Source organism: Kogia breviceps, chromosome X (genome assembly GCF_026419965.1).
Source record: "Kogia breviceps isolate mKogBre1 chromosome X, mKogBre1 haplotype 1, whole genome shotgun sequence".
NCBI classification, from domain to species: domain Eukaryota; kingdom Metazoa; phylum Chordata; class Mammalia; order Artiodactyla; family Physeteridae; genus Kogia; species Kogia breviceps.
Window position 1 is genome coordinate 14386410 of NC_081330.1, and position 20133 is coordinate 14406542.

At 47.9% G+C, this 20133-nt stretch overlaps 1 protein-coding gene across 2 annotated transcripts in view; it reads right to left on the reverse strand.

Annotated features, from left to right (window-relative positions):
* VGLL1 (vestigial like family member 1) overlaps positions 1–20133 on the reverse strand; it is a 31641-nt gene that overhangs the window by 10951 nt on the left and 557 nt on the right. For both annotated transcript variants that reach the window (XM_067023109.1, XM_059049592.2), the window contains exons 2-4: positions 15951–16169; positions 5218–5637; positions 3659–3718 (exon numbers count right to left, since the gene is read on the reverse strand). In XM_067023109.1, the coding sequence (XP_066879210.1) occupies positions 3659–3718; positions 5218–5637; positions 15951–16152 (682 nt within the window). In that variant the 5' untranslated portion in view covers positions 16153–16169. The remainder of the gene's footprint in view (positions 1–3658; positions 3719–5217; positions 5638–15950; positions 16170–20133) is intronic.

Here is a 20133-nt window from a genome sequence, read left to right on the forward strand (position 1 = left end):
AGACTGAACGTGGTCAGAGTTTTGTTCTCCTACAATCTTCCTCATTTCCATACACGTACCAGTATCCACCCAGTTGCTCAAGCAGGAAACCGAAGAGCTAAACCCCCCAAATAGATCTCAAATACATTAACTTCATTTGGCCTCCACTGCTGCCATCTGATCCAGGATACCACTATGCTTCTGGCCTCCTAACCGGTCTCTTTGTTCCCATCCTTTTCTCCAGTCAATCCTCTCCACAGCAGGCTTCTGTGGCCTTATTAAGTGCAAATCGGGGGCTTCCCTGGTGGCACAGTGGTTAAGAATCCGCCTGCCAATGCAGGGGACACGGGTTCGAGCCCTGGTCCGGGAAGATCCCACATGCCTCAGACCAACTAGCCCACGAGCCACAACTACTGAGCCTGCGCTCTAGAGCCCACGAGCCACAACGACTGAAGCCTGCGCGCCCAGAGCCCGTGCTCCGCAACAAGAGAAGCCACCACCATGAGAAGCCCGCGCACCACAACGAAGAGTAGCCCCCGCCCGCTGCAACCAGAGAAAGCCCGCGTGCAGCAACGAAGACCCAACGCAGCCAAAAATAAATAAATAAAATAAATAAATTTTTAAAAAATACTTAAAATAAATAAATGCAAATTGGCTCACACTTCAAACCCTTCCATGGCTCACTGAGTCACTTAGAAGAGAAAATCTAACCTCCCACCGTGACCCAGAAGGCCCTGTGTCACCCGGCCCCAGTCGACCTCTCCAGGCTGTGCTCTGGCCCATTCCTCACTCACTTCTGGGCCTGGGCAGGGCAGCTCCCTCCACCTCCACCCCAGCTCTTCCTAAAGTTCACTCCATCCCTCACTTCATTCGGGCCCCTGCCTGCAGTCACTTCCACACAGAAGCCTCCCTTGACCACTTTATCCAAAGCTGGCCTCCATCTTTCTCTATTTCAACACTTGGTATGCTTCCTTCATACTTAGCATAACTTGCAAATATTTTGTTTTGTCTTCTTTATTGTTGTTTTGGTGGAGTCTACCTTCCCCACTAGACTATTAACTCTCTGGAGAGCAGGGACCAAGACGGTTTTATACACTATTAGATTTATATATGTAAATAAAAGAGCGCCGTGTCTGGCAAATAGCAATGTCAGTATTATTATTACCTGTAAAAACTGAAGAAATGTACAACGAATCAGTGTCTATTTCTACAGCTTAAAAAAAAAAATCAAATTCACTAAAACTTTCGGCACCACAGTTTTGGGGAGTCCCCTCCAGAAAGGTCTCTCCAACTAACTACCCTTCCAGCAGATCGCTTCTCTCCACAAGGTCTCTGCCTCATGGGTGTGGGACACCTGCATGAGGGGACTAGGCCGTATCGGAGGGGAAGGAGGGGACTCGGCCTTCCTTCCTTCCTTTGACAAATATTTATCTGGGGTCTCACAGAGGAAATCTCTTTCCTGAAAGGTTCATCCAGCTCACTTCAAAATCAGGTTAATAGATGGGAATTCCCTCGTGGTCCAGTGGTTAGGACTCAGCGCTTTCACTGCCAGGGCCTGGGTTTCATCCCTGGTTGGGGAACTAAGATCCCACAAGCCGCGTGGGCAAAAACAAAAAACGACCCCCCCCCAAATCAGGTTAATATCAAACATATGAAGAATCAAACATATAAAGAGGCGACCGAGTCCCATGCCAAAGCTACCAACCAGGAAGTGATGGCACAGAATCTGGGCATTTCACGAGCTCCCCTGTGGTTCTCGGCATCAGGCAAGATGGGGAAACTGGCAGTGTGCTCTCTTAAGAGCAGGGGCTTTGAAGGGGTTTCCTGGTCCTTTTATCCACCTAGGGAGTCACCCCCCTTCCCCATCCCCACGCCCTGCTGCATCCTCTGCCCAAAGCCACAGTTGCAGATTAGCCAACGGGGATGGGGGCTATCGGCATAGCCAGGTACCCATTCCCCACCTCCTGTCAATTACTCTCCGCATGGAAGGCTCATCCCCTTGGCCCTTTCTCAAGGTAACACTGCTCCTTTGCATGCTTTCCAAGTCTCCTGCCCCCACTCCTCCTATTCCAGGATAGTATCCTGGCCACAGGTGGACAGTGAACCCATATACAGTGAAACAACCGTACCAGTTGCTAATCTTCACTGTTGTACACTTGATTTAAGTTGGAATTGTTTTGATGATTTATGTTTAGTGTAATTTTCGATGTTGATGATTGTAGGGCACTGCAAGAGCAGAGATAACACCTCTGCTGCTTGCTGCTGTGTGATCTTAGGGCGAGTAAGGCCTTTCACCTGTTTGAGACTCAGTCCCCTCATCTATAAAATGGGTATATTCATTCCTTCATTCAGTCAGTCAATCCCTATTTACTGGATACCTCTTGTATAAGGCACCTAGGATGTCCTAAGGCTTACAATTTTTAAATGTATAAACTCTTAACAAGTACTTAGGAGACTTGATAACCCTGATATCATTCATTAGAAGGCCAGCAGAGCTCATCCCCTCAGGCAGAGACTTCCAGGAAGCCCGACAAAGCCATGCTACCATAAATCTACCTCCTCACTTGGGAACCGCCAATTCCTCCCTGAGGGTGATCTGCGGCTTGTTTGTTTCTGTTTTACAAAATGGTGTCAAACAAAATTTGTACCCTATTGGCAGATAGATTTTTACCGTTTCCTTTTTCGATGTTCTTTGATTGTTTCCAGCATCTGTGCACTCATTCATTTGACACATATGTACTGACCTCTGCACCAGGCACCGCCGCAGGTGCTAAGGATGGGGCGGTTCACCCCCAAAGCTTCGGCCCTCAAGGACCGGACATCCTAGGGAGGCGTATATACCGTGCTCACCCCCACTCCACACCAAACTGTAAAGTGCCTGAGATCTGGGGCCGCTGTGGCAGCTCTTCCCTTGCTGCCTCTCAAGCACACAGCACGAGAACAGCTGAAGGCCCACAGGAGGCCCTCCCAAAAGGCACTTTGCGCTGCCTTATGCTGTGCCCGGCTCACTGGAGCTAATTTCCATTAGAATGTAAATTCTAAGCTTTTACGTCTATTATTTCAATTAATCCTCACAGAAACCTGATGAGGTGGGCATTATTTTAATCCTCATTTTAGAAATGAAGCCACTGAGGTATGGACAGGTGAAGAAACGGGGCTAAGTTCCTAAAGGTAGTAAGTAATGAAGCTGGATTCGACACCAGGCCCTGAAAATCCTCACGTCAACCCGAGATTGTCCTCATTTGGCAGCTCTTACTGACATCACTTTCAGATTGAGTGTGGGCCCAGACTCCTAGCCTTTGGTATCAGGTGGCATTTTCTCTGACTGCAGAGTCCTGGGGTGGCCCTATGTTCTAGGCTGAAAACTGAACATCTGGGAAAGCGCAGGCTAGGCCTCATGAATTTGTTCATTTTCCTGCGTCACCTTGGTCATCGCACTGAAATCCAGATCAAAGAACGCAATAGAGTTGCTTTTATAGCCAAATTAGAAAATGGGCAAAACATTCTACAAGATACCAAGAGCAGGGACTCTTTGAGACCGAAATGAAACCTATTCTAGGGATGAAAATACTAAATAGAAACGGGGGTCATTTCGATTGCTGGAGATCCTGGTTTTCATGCTACAAGCTTGTTCTCAGGATACAGAGACATGCTATCAAAGGCAGAAGTAGATACTTACTTTCAACTGCAAGGCTGGCGCTGGCAAGTCCACCCTCAGGGGGGAAATAGATTTTCTTAACTAGGAAAGAAGAAAACATGATGGGGAATGAAATCAGGGACTGGGTTAGAAAGTGCCCAGTAGCCCCCCCAGGGAACCCCAAATCTCCTGGTCGTCAATTTACAGACACCTGACATTTTATCAGTTGCTACAAAAGCAGAGAAGCTTCCGTTTTGAAGGCCGTTTGGGTTTTGTTCCCATCTTACAGGCAAGTGTTTCTGATCAAGGGTCACTGACTTCCTCAACAGATCCTGGACCATCGGTCTCCAATTAATCCGACAGACATCTGCATCAGTAGGAGAGTCTGAAGAGTCGGTAGCAGTCGAGACTTTAGCGATCAACATTTGTTTGAGAATGTGTGTAGAACTTTCGGGAATTGGATAATGCCTGCATGGTGGCTTTGCCACGATGTGCCTGGCATATAGTAGATGCTCACTAAATCTTTGCCGAATTGGATTTGAACTGCACGGGCTTGTTATGTTTGGGAGGTGACGATTTGAGCCATCTGTGTTCTAACCATCTGTTGAGACAGGGCTCTGCTGTGTGTGTACACAAGCATATATACACAGTCGGCCTCATCTGTCCCTCTGAATCCAGCAGGAGCAGGCTTTTGAAAAAGAGTACTAGGGTGGGAATTCTCAGAGGTTTCCCAAGCATGACATTTTTATGATTTACTCTTTGGGTACATTCCTAATCAAACTCTGGGAACGATGGAGTGGGATTTTAATGGGAAATTGGTTTTCGGCATTAGGATGGAGCACAGCATCTGACCTGGGTAGGGCTAAGCTGAACAGGCCCTTTCTATAATATATATACTTAGTTCGGAAGTAAAAGCAGCTTCTAGCAATTTCTTTCAGGCATGGAACACTAGAACCGGATACGTATGGACCAGGGAGCTGTAAAAGAAAACTCATCCAGGGTACAGAAAGCCAGCGGATTAAATATCTGTCGGGTGAGCGAGTAAATGAAATGGAGAATGAGCCTTAAGGATGCTTTCATTTGTGGAGGGGTGTGGGTCAGGCACCGTGACGCTCTCCAGGCAGCAAGGGGGCTGCATCCACAGTCACTTTGAATTTTAACGTGTGGAGCACGTGGATGGTATAGATGGCCCTCGTTCTTGCCTAGGAGCCTGGCATCATTGCAAGTTGCCAACCTTTTTGGAGGATGGATAGACTTTTGAGCCTGTAGGTATATCCCCGAGTTCTGTCTTACAAATGGATCGTTTGGCAGTTCACAGTGAGGTGAATGCAGGACCCTAAGATTTTAGGCAGCAGCCCATTTTTCTAGGGTAAGTCCAAGTCAGCAGACCAGGAAGAATACTCGGAACCAGGTGCATCTTTAGTCCCTCAACGGTGACTATCGACGCAGCCTAGTGAAGACAGATGGAACTTAAGCAAAACATTCTGTCCCCATTGCTGGAATGGCAGCAATTAGTCTTCACATCCCATCTCACGCCAACTCACTCTCAACCACAACCAATCAGAGGCGCCCCCCCCACGTCCGTGGAGGCATTTCCTTACAGTGGGCTGAGCCGGAAGGCAGGCTGAAGAGTAGTCCCATGCTTCTGGCCGCCTGGGCGGAGTGGCCGTCCTCCCACGAGGCCGATTCCGGAGGATGGGTTAGGCATCTCTCTGGCTGGAGGAGACTTAGGAGGGGCTCATACTTCGCATCAGGCTGGGGCTCTGGAACCCAGTGCCCAGTGGAAAAGGCGTACGGGTAGCCAGGCTCTGGGAAGCTGGAGCTGGCGAGGGAGGAGAAATGCCTCAGCTCGCCAGGCTGAATGTAAGGGCTCCCGGTGAGGGACACTGGATACTGATCCATGGCCATGGGACCAGATCCACTCAAGCTGTAGCTGGCGGCACCATTCGCAAAAGATACTTCCGGCTGTGGCTTTGTCCACTGAGAAGAGAAACGCCACTGATTTGGAGGCATGTCACTATCTGGGAAGGAAAGATTTAGAAGACAGGTTTATGTATTGTTTTCAAAATGGAATTAGCTTAATGTATTTCTGGTTAATATATACTATTTTTTAATGTGGAAAAAAAAAATGTAGAAAAGGTAAAAAAAAAAAAAAAAAAATCACTCTAAGCATAGTATCCAGAGACTGCCATTGTCTACCTTTAGGTGTACTTCTAAGATTTGTTTCTATTCACGTATGCATTGTTTTCACATCACATATCGTTTTTAAGGTTGCTTTTGCATTATTAAAATATCGCAAACATCCTCCCATAGCAAAGAATAGAGCCAACACCAGCTTTTAAAATGGCTGCAGGTATCCCATCATAAGGCAGTAACATGACTAACAAACGTGGTACTTGGGCGGCTCAGCTATTCCATCTTTTCAATTATACTAACAACACCGGGATGAGCATCTCCATATACACATCTTTGTACCCTTGTCCAACTAGCCCCTCAAGGAAACTTTTCTAGAAGTAGAATTACTGGTTAAAGGTGATTGGTGTTTGTTTGTTGCCGTTGTTTGGCTTTATTTTATAGCTGGTGTTTGGAATACACAGAATAGGAGGACTCCCCAGAACTTTACAAAGGGTTTAACACTTGCTTGCATCACACAACTCTAGGGCTTGAAACCCCATTTTCAAGAGAGGTCTGGGGCATGGGGATGTTAACTGGACCCAGTCAGCCAAGCAGATTAGCCAAGCAGGGATCTGAGCTGGAGGGATCCGTGATGGGTAGGGAAGTGGATGCTTGAACCTCTTCCTGCGAAAGCAAAATGCTCAAGGTCAAGCAGCGACTCAGTTTCTTCTTGCAAAGTTCTTGTGGACAAGCGAGTGGAGATGGAGTCTCCTTTGGTCTCAGAGACACTGTTCAAATTGTGCCTCTAACAGCTGCTGAATCAGAGTTCTCGAAGAGTCTCGGGCAGCCCATGACATGGACGGATGTTTTCCCCATTCTCAACACCCACTCAGGCAGGAGGGGAGGAGGGGGAGGGCGAACTCTGGCAGATGGTGCTTAAAGCCTGGAGGTTCTGGTCTATCCAAGATAATGAAGGGGGCGCGTGGGTGTGGCTCTCTGGCCCCCTTCCCGTCCTCCCGCGCCTCTCCCAGTGCTCCTGAATGTTCAATTTGCCTGGATTTTGGCCGAGAGGTCTGCCCGGTGATACTGGAGTGTCCCATCCACCACCGCAGCAAAACAAGCCCTAACCTACATGACACAGATACTCTGCCCAACTTTTCCCATCGTTCACGAGAGATGGGCGATGGGTGGCTACTTTTAATGAAACCAAGGACAAAGAAACATGAAGATTTGTTCCCAGGGATGGGTGTTACTTTTGAAAACTGATATCTGCGGGCTAGTAGCAATTCAGGGCGCTGTGTAGCACAAACAGAGTGATTAAGCTAGCTTAGGCTAATCACTGTTTGTGCTTCATATGGAATGAGGGTACGGCATGTCCTAAGCACAAATGAGAAACAATGTGTAGCCTCTAATAACTGGGCAGTTTCCATCTGAACTGGCTTTACAGATCTCATACATAGGACCTAGGTTTTGAATGCTTGAAAAGTGGAAGGCAAGGCCCCAGCATGTTTTGAATATTTTAAAAAAAACTGCTTCCCTTCCAGAATTCTCTGAGTGAAACGTTAAGGGGAGTGGGTGGCGTGCCTCTGGCCAAGGTCACACTTGGTCACTGAGGGCACCAGAGCACAGTTTGGCTGGGAGTATGTGCCCCAATCCTGAATTCACAGCAGCCCAAGGGTGGGCCTTGGGTGGCCTGGGGAAAGCACCTGGCCAGAGCAGGCTTGGGTGCGGTGTCCCGTGGGGCAGAGACCCTAGATTTTGGTGGGCCTCTTTCCCAAGCTGCTTGGGCAAACAGCTTCCAGCAACCACGGCCATCTATCCTGGGGACCGCTGGCGTGGCTCCTGGTTGCCACTGCTAGAAGTGGCCCTGGTGACACTTCCTTACCCAAGATCCCCTTCTTAGTTACTTGGGAGACCAGAGGGAGCCCCAGGGAAGACTCTCCCGCCTTCTCAAACCCCAACCTACACTAATGAATGGTGATCAGGGCAAGGAACTCTTTGGGGACACTTAGGGAAGGCTGGATTTTTCTCATTCCTTTTTTTCCCCTTCAAGGTGATACCAGGCAGTGTTTGTGAAATGCTAACCACCTCCTATCTTGGGATGTCTTGAAGTGGATATGGCTTTAGTCTTTTTGTAAAATTAAAGTATAATTGGCTTACAATATTATTTTGGTTTCAGGTGTATTTTTAGAGATTATACTCCATACAAAGTTACTATAAAATAGCGACTATAGTCCCTGAGCTGTATATTGCATCCTTGTAACTTATTTATTTTGTACCTAGTAGCGAGTACCTCTTAATCCCTTTCTCCTCTTTTGCCCCTCCCCCTCCCTCCCAGGCTGGATTTTTCTTTCAGTAGGAATACAAAAGGCCTCCATCCCCTCTACTCCAACTCTAGCATTCCTGAGGCCTCTGGTCCTAAGACCAGGTCCTGTTCTGAGGGCGCAAGGCTCCATTTCCCACCCTGCCCTTTTAGGGTGAAAATAGCGAGCTATTCTCTGGCGTCCTAAGCAAACCCAGAGGCACCACCCATGCCACCCATAGACACTGCTGAGAACCCCCGAACCTTCTAGAAAGCACCTCCAGGCATCAGAGTTTGCTTCCACCCCAGGGGACCCTCCCTCCACTCTATCCTTGCATGGTGGTCCCGTCTCCCTGTTGCAGACTAGTTTCTGGACACACCAACTTCAATGTCACCCCCTCAGAGAGGCTCTCCCTGCACTGCCGACGTCCAGGGTGTTAGCCTGCTACTCTGTGGCTATGCCCTGCTTACCGCTCCATGGCATAAGCCTAACCTGCGATTCCGCCTCCTATATGTGTGACACTGAGCATATCCCCTCCCGTCTCGGAGCCTCTTGGGGCTGTTGTGAGATGCAAGGGGACAATCCATGTAAAGCATTTGGCACGGTGCCCGGGACCTAGTAGGCACTCAAGAAGTGAGAGCTGTTGCCGTGTTGACTATTAGTACTATTTGGGTTTAGAAACGCAGTGTAGGCTCACATTCACAGGTTTCTCTCCTGGTCTGCAACACTCCACAGAATCAACCAGGAAAAAGCAAAATGGTAATGCACGAGGCCTGAGGAGCCTCCTCGCCCTCTGTCGCCACAGAAGGAAGAGCAGGAAAGGACAGAGCCAAGGCGCCTGGGAAGCAGTGGAGTAGGTATTGGCTACGAGAGAGATTTCAGAAGCCTTGGCTTGGTGTGTACATTCCCAGAGATAATCCATCAGAGGTGGGCAGAAACAACTGTAAATCTAGAAGAGCTTTTGTTTATTGAGCACTTACTATAGGCCAGGCTCTTTGTCTAGCATTCTGGATGCATCTCCCGTGAGCTTCCCGGGAACCCAGATGAGAAAATAGTGGTTAAACTAACTCGCCTAAGGCCACACATAGCTAGCAGGTATAGAGCTCGCTGATTCTCAGACTCATACTTCACTCACGGGTTCTGTCTCCCGTAATTGCAAGAATGCAGCGAGCCTGCGCTTTCACACACTCCCGTGGCTGGACGGGGTGGGGGTGGGGGGCAGATGGGCATAACATTTCTGGGAGCAATTTGTCAGTAGCTATCGAAACCCTAAAATTTGAGTGGACTCTGATGCAGTCATTCTACTGAACAGCAATTTATTTTAAGAATATAAGCAATGATGCCTGCAAAAATTGAGCTACGAGGATATTCAACGTGATATTTACATATAGTGAAAGACTGGCAACGATCTCAATGTCTGAAAATTTTAATAGATTTGGTACATCTATAAAAAGGATACTCATGAGCCATAAAATGATGTTGTAGTAGAACATGTAATGGCAACAAAGATACATATGGCTTACTGTCGGTTAAAAAACCAAGTTACAAGCCATGCTGTGCCAAATGATGTCAGGGTGTAAAACCCATGCTTCTCTGTGTTTTCTAAAGTTTCAAAACTTGACGCATTATTTTTGTGATTAGAAAAATTTAGTTAAGTGAAAACTTAGGAACCCACTTGACTCAGTGAACCTGTCACAGCTGTGAAATAATTGCCTGATTACCTTCCACCTATCTTTTCTTCCTTCTTTCTCCCCTGTCTCCACCTTTAATATAAATGCTGCTTTATGATGAAGTTGAAGCCCCACGAAGGTCCCAACTTTGACCTGCCCGGATGTGCACACACTGACGACTCTCCCCTCTCTGCCATCTTGGCTGGTGGCACTTGTCTCTGATTCATTCATCCCAGAAACAAAGAGGATATTCTTTGTATTAGCCGATGGTTGAAATAACACCAGAGGCAGAGAGCTTGTGGAGGACAGTCCTGTTCCAGGGCACCCAGTTCGGGGGGGCGGGTCCTATTCAGTCCCACCCCCTCCTTCACAGCCTCCTGCCTGGGTTACCTAGTCTTTTGCTGATTATCCAGGTTCCCTTTCCCAACTGAAAATAGGAGAGTAAACATAGAACATAGAACATAGAACTAGTATTTTGAAAGTAGCTAAGAGCTCAGTATCTAGAATCAAATGATCTGGTTGTGAACAGCTGCCCCTTACTAGCTGTGGAATCTTGGATAAGTCATGTGCCTCTCTGAGCCTCAGTTTCCTTACCAGGAAAATGGGCATGGTGAGAATTAACCAACAGGTTGGTCTGAAGAGTCAGTAAGATAAGTCACGTGACAGCCCCTAGCAAAGGGTCTGGCACACAGGAAGTGCTCAGTAAATATTAGTCATTATAAACATTATTGGTGAGAGTCCTAATAGGCATTAACTCTCTGTCTGGGGTGTCGTCAGGGTCTACAAAGGCAACATAGTGGAATGGTCAAGAGACCGATTCTGGAGTCTGACTGACCTGGGCTTCAACCTCTATCACTCACTGGGCTGTGTGACCCATCCCATCACTTACCCTCTCTGGGCTGCAGTTTCCTCCTCTGTAAAGTGAGGATACTAATACCCGTTGTAAAGTGGTTTTGTAAAGTGGCTTTGTGAAGTACAGCACGCATGTAGGAAGACGCACAAGTATAAGTGTGCAGCTGGGGGGCAAATGTTTTCACAACCTGGGTGATAAGCACCCAGATCAAGGAACAGAACAGGATGGTCACTCCAGAAGCCGTCCTCAGCCCCCTTTCCCATCACTAAACCCCTCCAAAGGTAAGCCCTCTCCTGTCTCCTAACACCATAGATTCTGTTTGCCAGGCTTTGACCCTTATCAATGGTAGTGGATTTTAGGGACTGAAGTGAATGCAGTTAAAGCACAGCACCTGGCACCCAGTGTGGCTCCCCGGAAGTTAGTGCAGAGTCCTCTCCCTCATTGGAAAGGAAGACACGAAGTCATCAGGGTTCACAGGGGCCATAGACAACTAACATGACTATACCTCATATAGATATTCACACTAAAACAGAAGCCCAAGACATGGAAGCAACCTAAACGTGCATCGACAGAGGAATGGATAAAGATGAGATACACACACACACACACACACACACACACACACACGGAATATTACTCAGCCATGAAAAAGAACGAAATAATGCCATTTGCAGCAACATGGATGGACCTAGAGATTATCATGCTAAGTGAAGTCAGACAGAGAAAGACAAATATCATATCACTTAGATGTAGAATCTAAAAAATGAGACAAATGAACTTATTTACAAAACAGAAAGAGACTCACAGATATAAAAAAACATACTTATGGTTGCCAAAGGGGAAAGGGGAGGGAGGGACAAATTAGGAGTTTGGGATTAACAGATACACACTTCCATATATCAAACAGATAAACAACAAGGTCCCACTGTACAGTACAGGGAACTCTACGAACTCTATTCAATATCTTGTAAGAATCTATAAGGGAAAAGAATCTGAAGAAGAATAGATCCATACATATGTATAACTGAGTCACTTTGCTGTACACCTCAAACTAATACAACATTGTAAATCAACTATACTTCAATTAAAAAAAACCTTTTTTTTTAGTTTAAAAGAAAGAAAGGAAGGAAGGAAGAAACCCAGCGTTTCTTCCCCACCCCAACTGGATTCTGGAAGGGGCAAGAGGAGACTGGCTATAAAAGACCTCTGAGGGCTCAGGTTGTACGTATACCTTCTTCTCAGCAGCCCTTGAGCACGTTGCCAGGCCTAGGGCTGGGCTCAAGGCTGGGACAAGAAGAATACAGGGTGGTAGTGTACCAGAACCGTGACCCCAGAAATAGGAACTTCTGAAGCTTCTCGAGTTACCTACTCTGACATCCCCAACGCCCTTCTAAAAAGGGAGATAATTCAAAGATACTTTCAGCTTGTGTTTTCTTTTCTACAAGTAGGGCCAGTATAAATTATACCTAAGTAAATAAAAAAATAACTTTGATTTGAGAAAAGCAGCCAGGAAATTCAACGGCATTTCCTAGCCATACAGGCCTCAGTGTTTGGGCTTTGCGTATTTGGCCTGACGCAGCACCCTTAGAATGTGGGTGAGCCCGCCATGGGAGCCCATGAATGGAAGCCTGTTCTCCGTGTGGCTTAGCTGGGGGCCTCACTAGGGCCAGGCAGCCTGGGGCTGGCCTGCAGAGGCTGAGAGGGTGCTAAGGGTCAGTAATGAAGGACCACTTTATGGATTTCCCACTATTTTCGAAGCTACGTGCATCTCATGTAACACTTCCAGTGACAACAACTGGGGACCCCCGCCTTCTTTCAGGGGACCCTCCCCGGAGGCAACGGAGCTTATGAGAAACTTGACTCCCAACTCCGATAAGAGAGGGCCTTGAGGAAGATGGGCTTTCTCCTTCATTTGTTCAAGCAGCCGGACGAACGAACATCGGCCTAGCCCCTACCACGCACTGCGAGGGAGACACATCTTCACAGTCCCGGGATCTGGGAGACTCTCACACAGAAAATGCAACAACCCAGAAGGTGGAGAAGAAAGCCGCCTCTCTGTTTGGCCTGGGAAGGCTGGCTTGGGCAAGACACAAGGCCATGTCCAAGTTCCCTTGGAGGGCAGGGGCTTCACAGAATAGAGTGAAGTCAGAAGGCAGAATAATAATACTCAGTTTTACAGATGAGGGAACGGGGACCCAGAAAGATGGAGTGCTGTGCCCTGAGACCACATGGCTAATCAATGGTGAAGCAGGCCCCGCCTCAGGCTGCCTGGTTCTAAAGCCATACACCGTATGAATCTCTCTCTACAGTGACTCCATCACTGACAGAATCAACACCTTGTGATCCAAGTCACAATTTCAGGGGACTTCTCTGGTGGCGCAGTGGTTAAGAATCCGCCTGCCAATGCAGGGGACATGGGTTCGAGCCCTGGTCCGGGAAGATCCCACATGCCACAGAGCAACTAAGCCTGCGTGCCACAACTATTGAAGCCCACGCACCTACAGCCCGTGCTCCACAACAAGAGAAGCCACCGCCATGAGAAGCCCGCGCACCGCAACGAAGACCTGATGCAGCCGTAAATAAATAAATAAGTAAATTTTTTTTTTTTAAAAAAAAGCTCTAAAAGTCACAATTTCATTCATTCACAAAATATTTATCAAGCACCTTCCATGTGTCAGACATTAGGCTGGGTACTTGGAAAACATCAGATAACAGATTGAGTCCCTGCTGCCACAGAATTCAGAGTCTAGGGGGGTAGGAAGAGCTAAGAAACACATAAATATATAATCTGCCACATGGTGACAAATGCTAAGAGAAATAAAACAGGGTAAGACAGAGAGTGACAGGGTGGGGACTTCTATTTTTTAAATAGATTGTTCAGGGAAGGCCAGTCTGAAAAGATGACATTCCAATGGAGACTTGAATGAAGAAAGGGGAAGTCATGCAGTTATCTGGGGAAAGAGCATTTCAGGAAGAGGGGAGAGGAAGTGCAAAGGGCCTGAGGCAGGGCTGTACTTGTCACCTTCTACCAAGAGAAAGGAGGCTACACTGGAGTGAGGGAGGTAGGAAGTGGGCAAGATATGAGAGCAGAAAGATGACAGGGGCCCAGGCCAGGGAGGTCCCCATTAAAGACCTTGGATTTGATTCCAAGTGAGATGAGAAGCTACTGGATGATTTCCAACAGAAAAGTCATACGGTACGACTTTCAGTTTAATGGTATAGACTGAAGCGGGGCAAGGGCAGCAGCAGGGGGGCTGCTGCAAAATTCCAGGGCGTGGAGGGGAGACGGTTTTACAGACCAAGGGGACAGCAGTGGAGGGGAGGACACATGGTCAGAGCTCGGATATATTTTGAAGGTAGAACTTACAGAATTGTTCGAAGGATTGGATGTGGGATATGAGATAGAGAGCAGTTAAATATGACTCCAATTAATTGGAAGGATGCAGCTGCCGCTTTTGGATGGCGCAGGGTGACGGGGAGACTAAGAGTTCAACTTGGGATCTGTTTAGTTTGAGATTCCTATTAGCTATGTGAAGTGAAGGTATCAAGTAGACGGCCGTGTAGATAGGTCTGAAATCCAGTCTGGGCTAGAGATACAAACTTGGGATAGATCAGCACGTAGACGGTATTTATATAGATGGTATTTAACACCAAGAGACTGGAAGAGATTCCCCTAGGGAGTGTGTGTAGAGAGAGAAATTGTCTGAGATCAGAGTTCTGGGGCCCTCAAATGTTTAGGAGTTGAAGCGTTGAAGAGGAGGGGACATCCAGCAAAGGAGACTGAGATGGAGGGTAAGCAGGGAGTCAGGAGGAAAAGCATGAGGGTGTGACATTATGGAACCCGAGTGAAGGAGGAGAGAGCAATCGACTGCAGCATACGTTGCTGATGGCTCAGCTAAGAGAAGGACAGAGAAGGAACATTTGGCTTTGGCAAGTGGAGGTCCCTGGCTAGCCAGGATAAGAGTGGTTTCAAGGAGAGATGAGCATGAAAAACAGAGTGGAGTAAATTCAAGAGAGCAGGAGAGGAGAGGAAGAGGACGGAGAGCCCATGGACACCAGTTATGAGTCTTGCTGCAAAATGAAGCAAAGAAATGTGACAATAAGGCCAAGAGTTGGTTTTATCTCAGGTTGGGTTTACAAGGCAAGCAGGAGAGAAGAAGTGAGGGACTGAGTTGCTGGTGCTGACAAAGAAGCGACTGTAATATAGCCAAGCCAGAGAGTTCAGAACTAACCCAGAGTCAAATACCCAAAGTGGGCAGGCTTGTCTAGGCACGAGGAGCCTGGGGTTTTGACGCTTCCCAGGAGCCAGTTAGATCCTCTGAATCCCACTTTACCACATGTCAATTCCCCAAACGACTCAGGAGCAGCCATTCCCGCTGCTGCTCTAAAGTACTCAGCACACCTCCCCGCTCTCCACCCAGCCCCTGGTGCCCAGTGTTTCCTTTAGTACGTGCTGCTGCTACACCCCCTCCCACACGTTTCCTGAAGTCCCATGAGTCTCTGAGAAAATCATGTCAGCTGACTGGAAAAGTTATTTCTAGCAGAGAAGCAAATTCTGAAAAGCTATATTGGCTAATACACCCACTCCCTGTCCAGACCGAAAGAGTCTGGCCAGCGCGGAGTGTTGGCGTCTGAAAGCAGAGGTCCCACTTGCAGGCGTGCCTATCTTCCAATGGGAGCAGGGCATTCAGCACGTGAGCGCGGCACCTTTCGACATAGCTGTCTTCAAATGTGTTGAGGAGAATGCCTATTATTTTTTTAAAAATTACCCAATAGCTTGTGCAATAGACAGCCCTGATGCTGCCACCAGACAGCTCATTTGCCTCCCTCTGGCCCCGCCCTGCTTCCCAGAGCACCCACTATTAATTGAGAGGAGGCTGGGTGTACATGCGGGGAACACACATGCTCTTATCACAAGTCCTCCGGTGTTCCTGACCTGTCAGACAAAAGTAGTAGTAGTGATAATAATAATAGCACAGAAAATGGTGCCAATAATGAACCGTGGTGGCGCTCTTATTGTATACCGAGTAGTGAGCTCAGCACTTAACACAATTGAGGACATAAGGGAATAGGTGTATCAATTTGATTAAACGGTGTCCTCTTTTTTGGGCCGTGCCACACGGCTTGCAGGGATCTCAGTTCCCCGAGCAGGGATGGAACCCGTGTCCCCTGCAGTGGAAGCACAGAGTCGTAACCACTGGACCATCCGGGAATTCCCTAAACAGTGTCCATTTCCCTGTGAAACTTCTGAGAAGAGGGTGTGGCTTCTCACTAGACGGTGTGACGCGACTTCCGCAAATATACACACGTCTAAGAGCGTTGAGGGCACCAGAACTGGTCTTTCCGTGACAGCCCCGTAGGTAATTCCAGCCCCACCCTCCCGACATGCTCACCATTCCTCAGGATCACATCTCTGCTCTGGCTGGAAGGGCTGAGTCCCTGGGGGCTCTTGACATTGCCCAGAGCTCTGGAGAAGTGTTCGTCCACTACGCTGCTAATGTCCCCTTGGAAATAGGTGAAAAGGACACAGCGGGAATTCCATTCAGTCTTGATAGGGCTCTGCATCTGGACGGCGGTCTTCCTCACTTCTTCCATCGTGACACAGGGGAGAGCTGCGGAGCAAACGCAAAATGTCACTGGTACTCTTTTTCCAAGCGGCTTGGCTGGAGGTTGGAGAAGCAGCATCCTTGAGGGCGAGTAGTTTGCTCCTAAGGTTCAGGGTCTCTCACTGGGGCCCCGGGGAGCTGCGCAGCTGCTGAGTAGTGTTCGGGAAACAAGACAGAGCTCTACCGAGTCCTGAAGGGACCCTCTCTTACAAATGAAAAAGATTGTTTGGGAGCATGATTAAAAGAGCATCAGGAAATGAAAGGAAAAGCATCAGGAAAAGAAAGACAGGGAGGGAGGGAGGGAGGGAGGGAGGAAGGAAGGAAGGAAAGAAAGGAAGAAAAAGAAAGAGGGAGGGAGGGAGGGAGGGAGGAGGGGGAGGGAGGGGACACTGAGGCCAAAGAGTGGAGTCACTTGCCTTCTGGGGAAGTGCCCGCCTCCCCTGAAAACCACATGTAGATCCCCCTGAAGGGCACGCGTACCCCAGTAGAGCTTGTCTAAGCAATCCAGTGGGTACTGACAATTTCAGGTTCCCTAATAAGCACTGCTTTCCACCTGGGCGACTTGCATGCAGGAGCATCAAACACATCAAATTCTCCCTCCCCCCTGAAGCCATAATGCATTCAATGGGGTCCTGCACCCACCCCCACCCCATCTTAGAAACTAGCAATTACAAACAACACGAGTTCTGAGGCCTCCAGACAGATATACTCTGCCAGAGTCATTTAGAAAATGTCAGACCTTTAAATCCAGGTCCAATTGACTCTGAATCCCATATATATATATTTTTTTTTGGTCGCGCCGCATGGCTTGCAGGATCTCAGTTCCCCAATCAAGGACTGAACCCAGGCCACGGCAGTGAAAGCCCCGAATCCTAACCATTAGGCCACCGGGGAACTCCCAGACAGATATACTCTGAAGCAAAGCAAATGCAGAGACCACTTTTCACACTAATATTTTGTGGCGGTGCTGCTCTGTTCACCACGCTTCCTCTGCGCCTAGAACGGTGCCTGGTGTCTAGTTTAATATTGAACAAATGCTCAAGCCGTTGGCTAAATTGCCTTAAACTTGGCCTCCATCATTGGATTCTACCTGTGAGCTCCTTGAGGGCAGAGGCTGTCCTTTTGCACCCAGGTGGGGACCCGCACACAGTGGGCACTGTAGACAGGCCGTGGCCTCCCTTTACCAGGAAAGTAACCAGCCTGGGTGCTTTGTCACCTCCGGCCATCCAATCCGACTTGCCCTGTGCTCTGGCTAAAGACACCTTGAATCTATTCATTCTGATGCATATAATGCAAATGACTAGCGTTTAATAGCTCTTCTCCCTCTCTAGTCTCTGAGATCCTCGAGGATGGAGGCCATTTCTTATTCATTTCTTTATCTCTAGCACCTAACACTAAGTAAACAATGGGCTGAGTGATGAAATGCCATTTCACGCAGTGAAGACACAATGCAAGGAAATCACACCAGTTAGAGGTCAGAGGACCTGGGCTTGCCCTTGGCTGGGTGTGACACGCCTTTGGGGGAAATCACAGGGCCTCTCTGGGCTTCAGATTCCTCTAGGGTAAAATGAAGAGGTTGGGGTGTATGAATTCTGCAGCCTGTTCTTTTATGGTCCCGCCAGAAGTGCCAACAGATTATGATGAAACATTAGGAGGGAATCTGGCAGTGAGCAGAGGACCCTTACTTAAAAGTTCTCCTTTCGGAATCCTAGCCTCAGGCACAGCTGGATTCTCTTGTCTCCAGAAGCCTCCGATTGAGCACGTCAATCTGTTTCCCCTGGGTGAAAGCCACGCTAAGTAAGCATCACAGGTACTACCTGAAAAATGAATCCACTGTATCCTTATTTCAAAATACGTGGGAACAACCACTTTGAAAAACTGGCGGTTTCTTCTAAAGTTAAACGTACACTACTTACCATATGACCCAGCAATCCCACTTCTAGGTACATATAACCAAGAGAAATGAAAACAGATAGCTGCACAAAGACTTCTACATGTTCTCAGCAGCTTTATTTATAATAGCCGGAAAGTGGAAGCAACACAAGTGTCCATCACCAGGAGAATAAATAAACTAGCTGTGACATACAATGGAATGTTCGTCAGCCATACATACTCAGCAGCATGGATGCAAAACATTAAGCTGAGTGAAAAAAGCCAGACGCAAAAGACCACATATTGTATGATTCCACTTACATAAAACAGGCACAAATAATCGATGGTGATAAAAGTCAGAACAACGGTCACCTGTGGGGTGGGGCTTGCAAAGGGGTGAGAGGGAACTCGTAGGAGTGTTGGAAATGTCTTACATGCCGAAGAGGGTGAAGGTTACACGTGGATGTAGACATTTGTCAAAACTCATCAAATGGTACACTTCAGATCAGTGCATTTCACCGAAGGCAAATTATTCCTCAGTGAAAAAGCGCATATTATCGTCAGATACTTGGACTCACAGAAATAAAGCAAAGGTGTAACTCTTGGGCATGTTACGCGGTAAGTCAAAGACACGTACTGTGTGATCTCACTTACATGTGGAATTTTCAAGAGGCAAACTTGTAAAAATAGAGAACAAAATGGTCGTTCCCGGGCATGGGGGGCAGGACCAATGTTGTTTAAGGAAACGAACATGCCACGAGTAGTGAATAAGCCCTAGAACTCTACTGCACAGTGCAGTGAGAGTAAACAACAATATCGTATTATAATCATCAAACTTTCTAAGAGACTGGAACTTAATTATTTCAACCACTAACAAGAAAGGGTAATTATGCATCATGATAGAGGTGCTAATTATAGCCACGATGGCAATCATATGACAATATATAAATTCATCACATTAGCATGTTGTACCCCTTAAATCTACAGAATGTTATATGTCAAATATATTTCAAAAACAATAGCAAATAAATAAAGCGACAGTATTGTGAATGACGCAGTAACGATAAATGTGGACGCAGCCCTTCTTCTAAAGCGGCAGTTTACAGAAGACCCTACTCTGTGTCAGAAGCTACAGATATACTTTCTCCAATCTTTACAACCTTCAAAGTAGGTATTCTTGTCCCCATTTTACAGATGAGCAAATTCAGGCTTAGAGAAGGGCAATCGAGGGCCCAGGCCATGCAGCTCGGTGGTGGCAAAGCTGGGGTTTGAACTCAGGTCTCCCTGACTTCAGTGTCTGGCCTTATCTCACCATCCCTTTCTAACTACCTGGTGGGTACCCTCCACGGGGACTCGCGCCAGGACCCTAACCCAGCCCCCTGGCTCCCCGTGGGTTTTGCCCTCTTACCCTCTCGTCAGTGGCCACTTCTCCAGCTGAGGCTTGACCCAGCCTGCCACCTCTCTTTGCTAAGTCTCCCTGAAGCCGCGAAAAGAGCCCGCCGGACCCTTGGGACATCAGGGCGGTGAAGCACGCTTCCAGCCCCCGTGGTCAGAGACCACAGGCTAGCTCCGTGCGACAGAGCAGGTCAGAGCACCGTCTCAGCGCCCTCACCCGGGGGGCTCAGACCGTACACAACTGCTGATCCTGAATAATCCCCAAGACCTACCCGTGCCCTTCTCTTTTCCTCACCAAACACATGACACATACTCGAAAGGAAAGCCTTGGGTTACGTTTCTGGATCCAGCTGACAAGCAGTTCTCCGGACTGTACTCAGACCTCAGGGGAGAGGATCTGTATTTGCGGGCTATTCAAATTCTGAGAACTGTTATCTGGTTTAATTCTTTCATCCCCACACGAAGCCTCTCTGAGAGCTCTCTTCTTTACTCGGGAGTGAATTGGTGGGGTGGGTCTGACTTAGGAGAAGGGGGGCCGCAAAGCTGCAACTAAGCAGAGGTCAACGAGGCAGGAGAAAGGGTGGGACTTTCCTAGCCGAGAAGTCTCTCGCTGACAAAACACTCGGTCTCGGCCAAGCTTGGCCAGCTGTGCCGTTGGAACAGCAGAGTTCTACAAAAGTCCACTGTACCTTGCAGTTTCCCC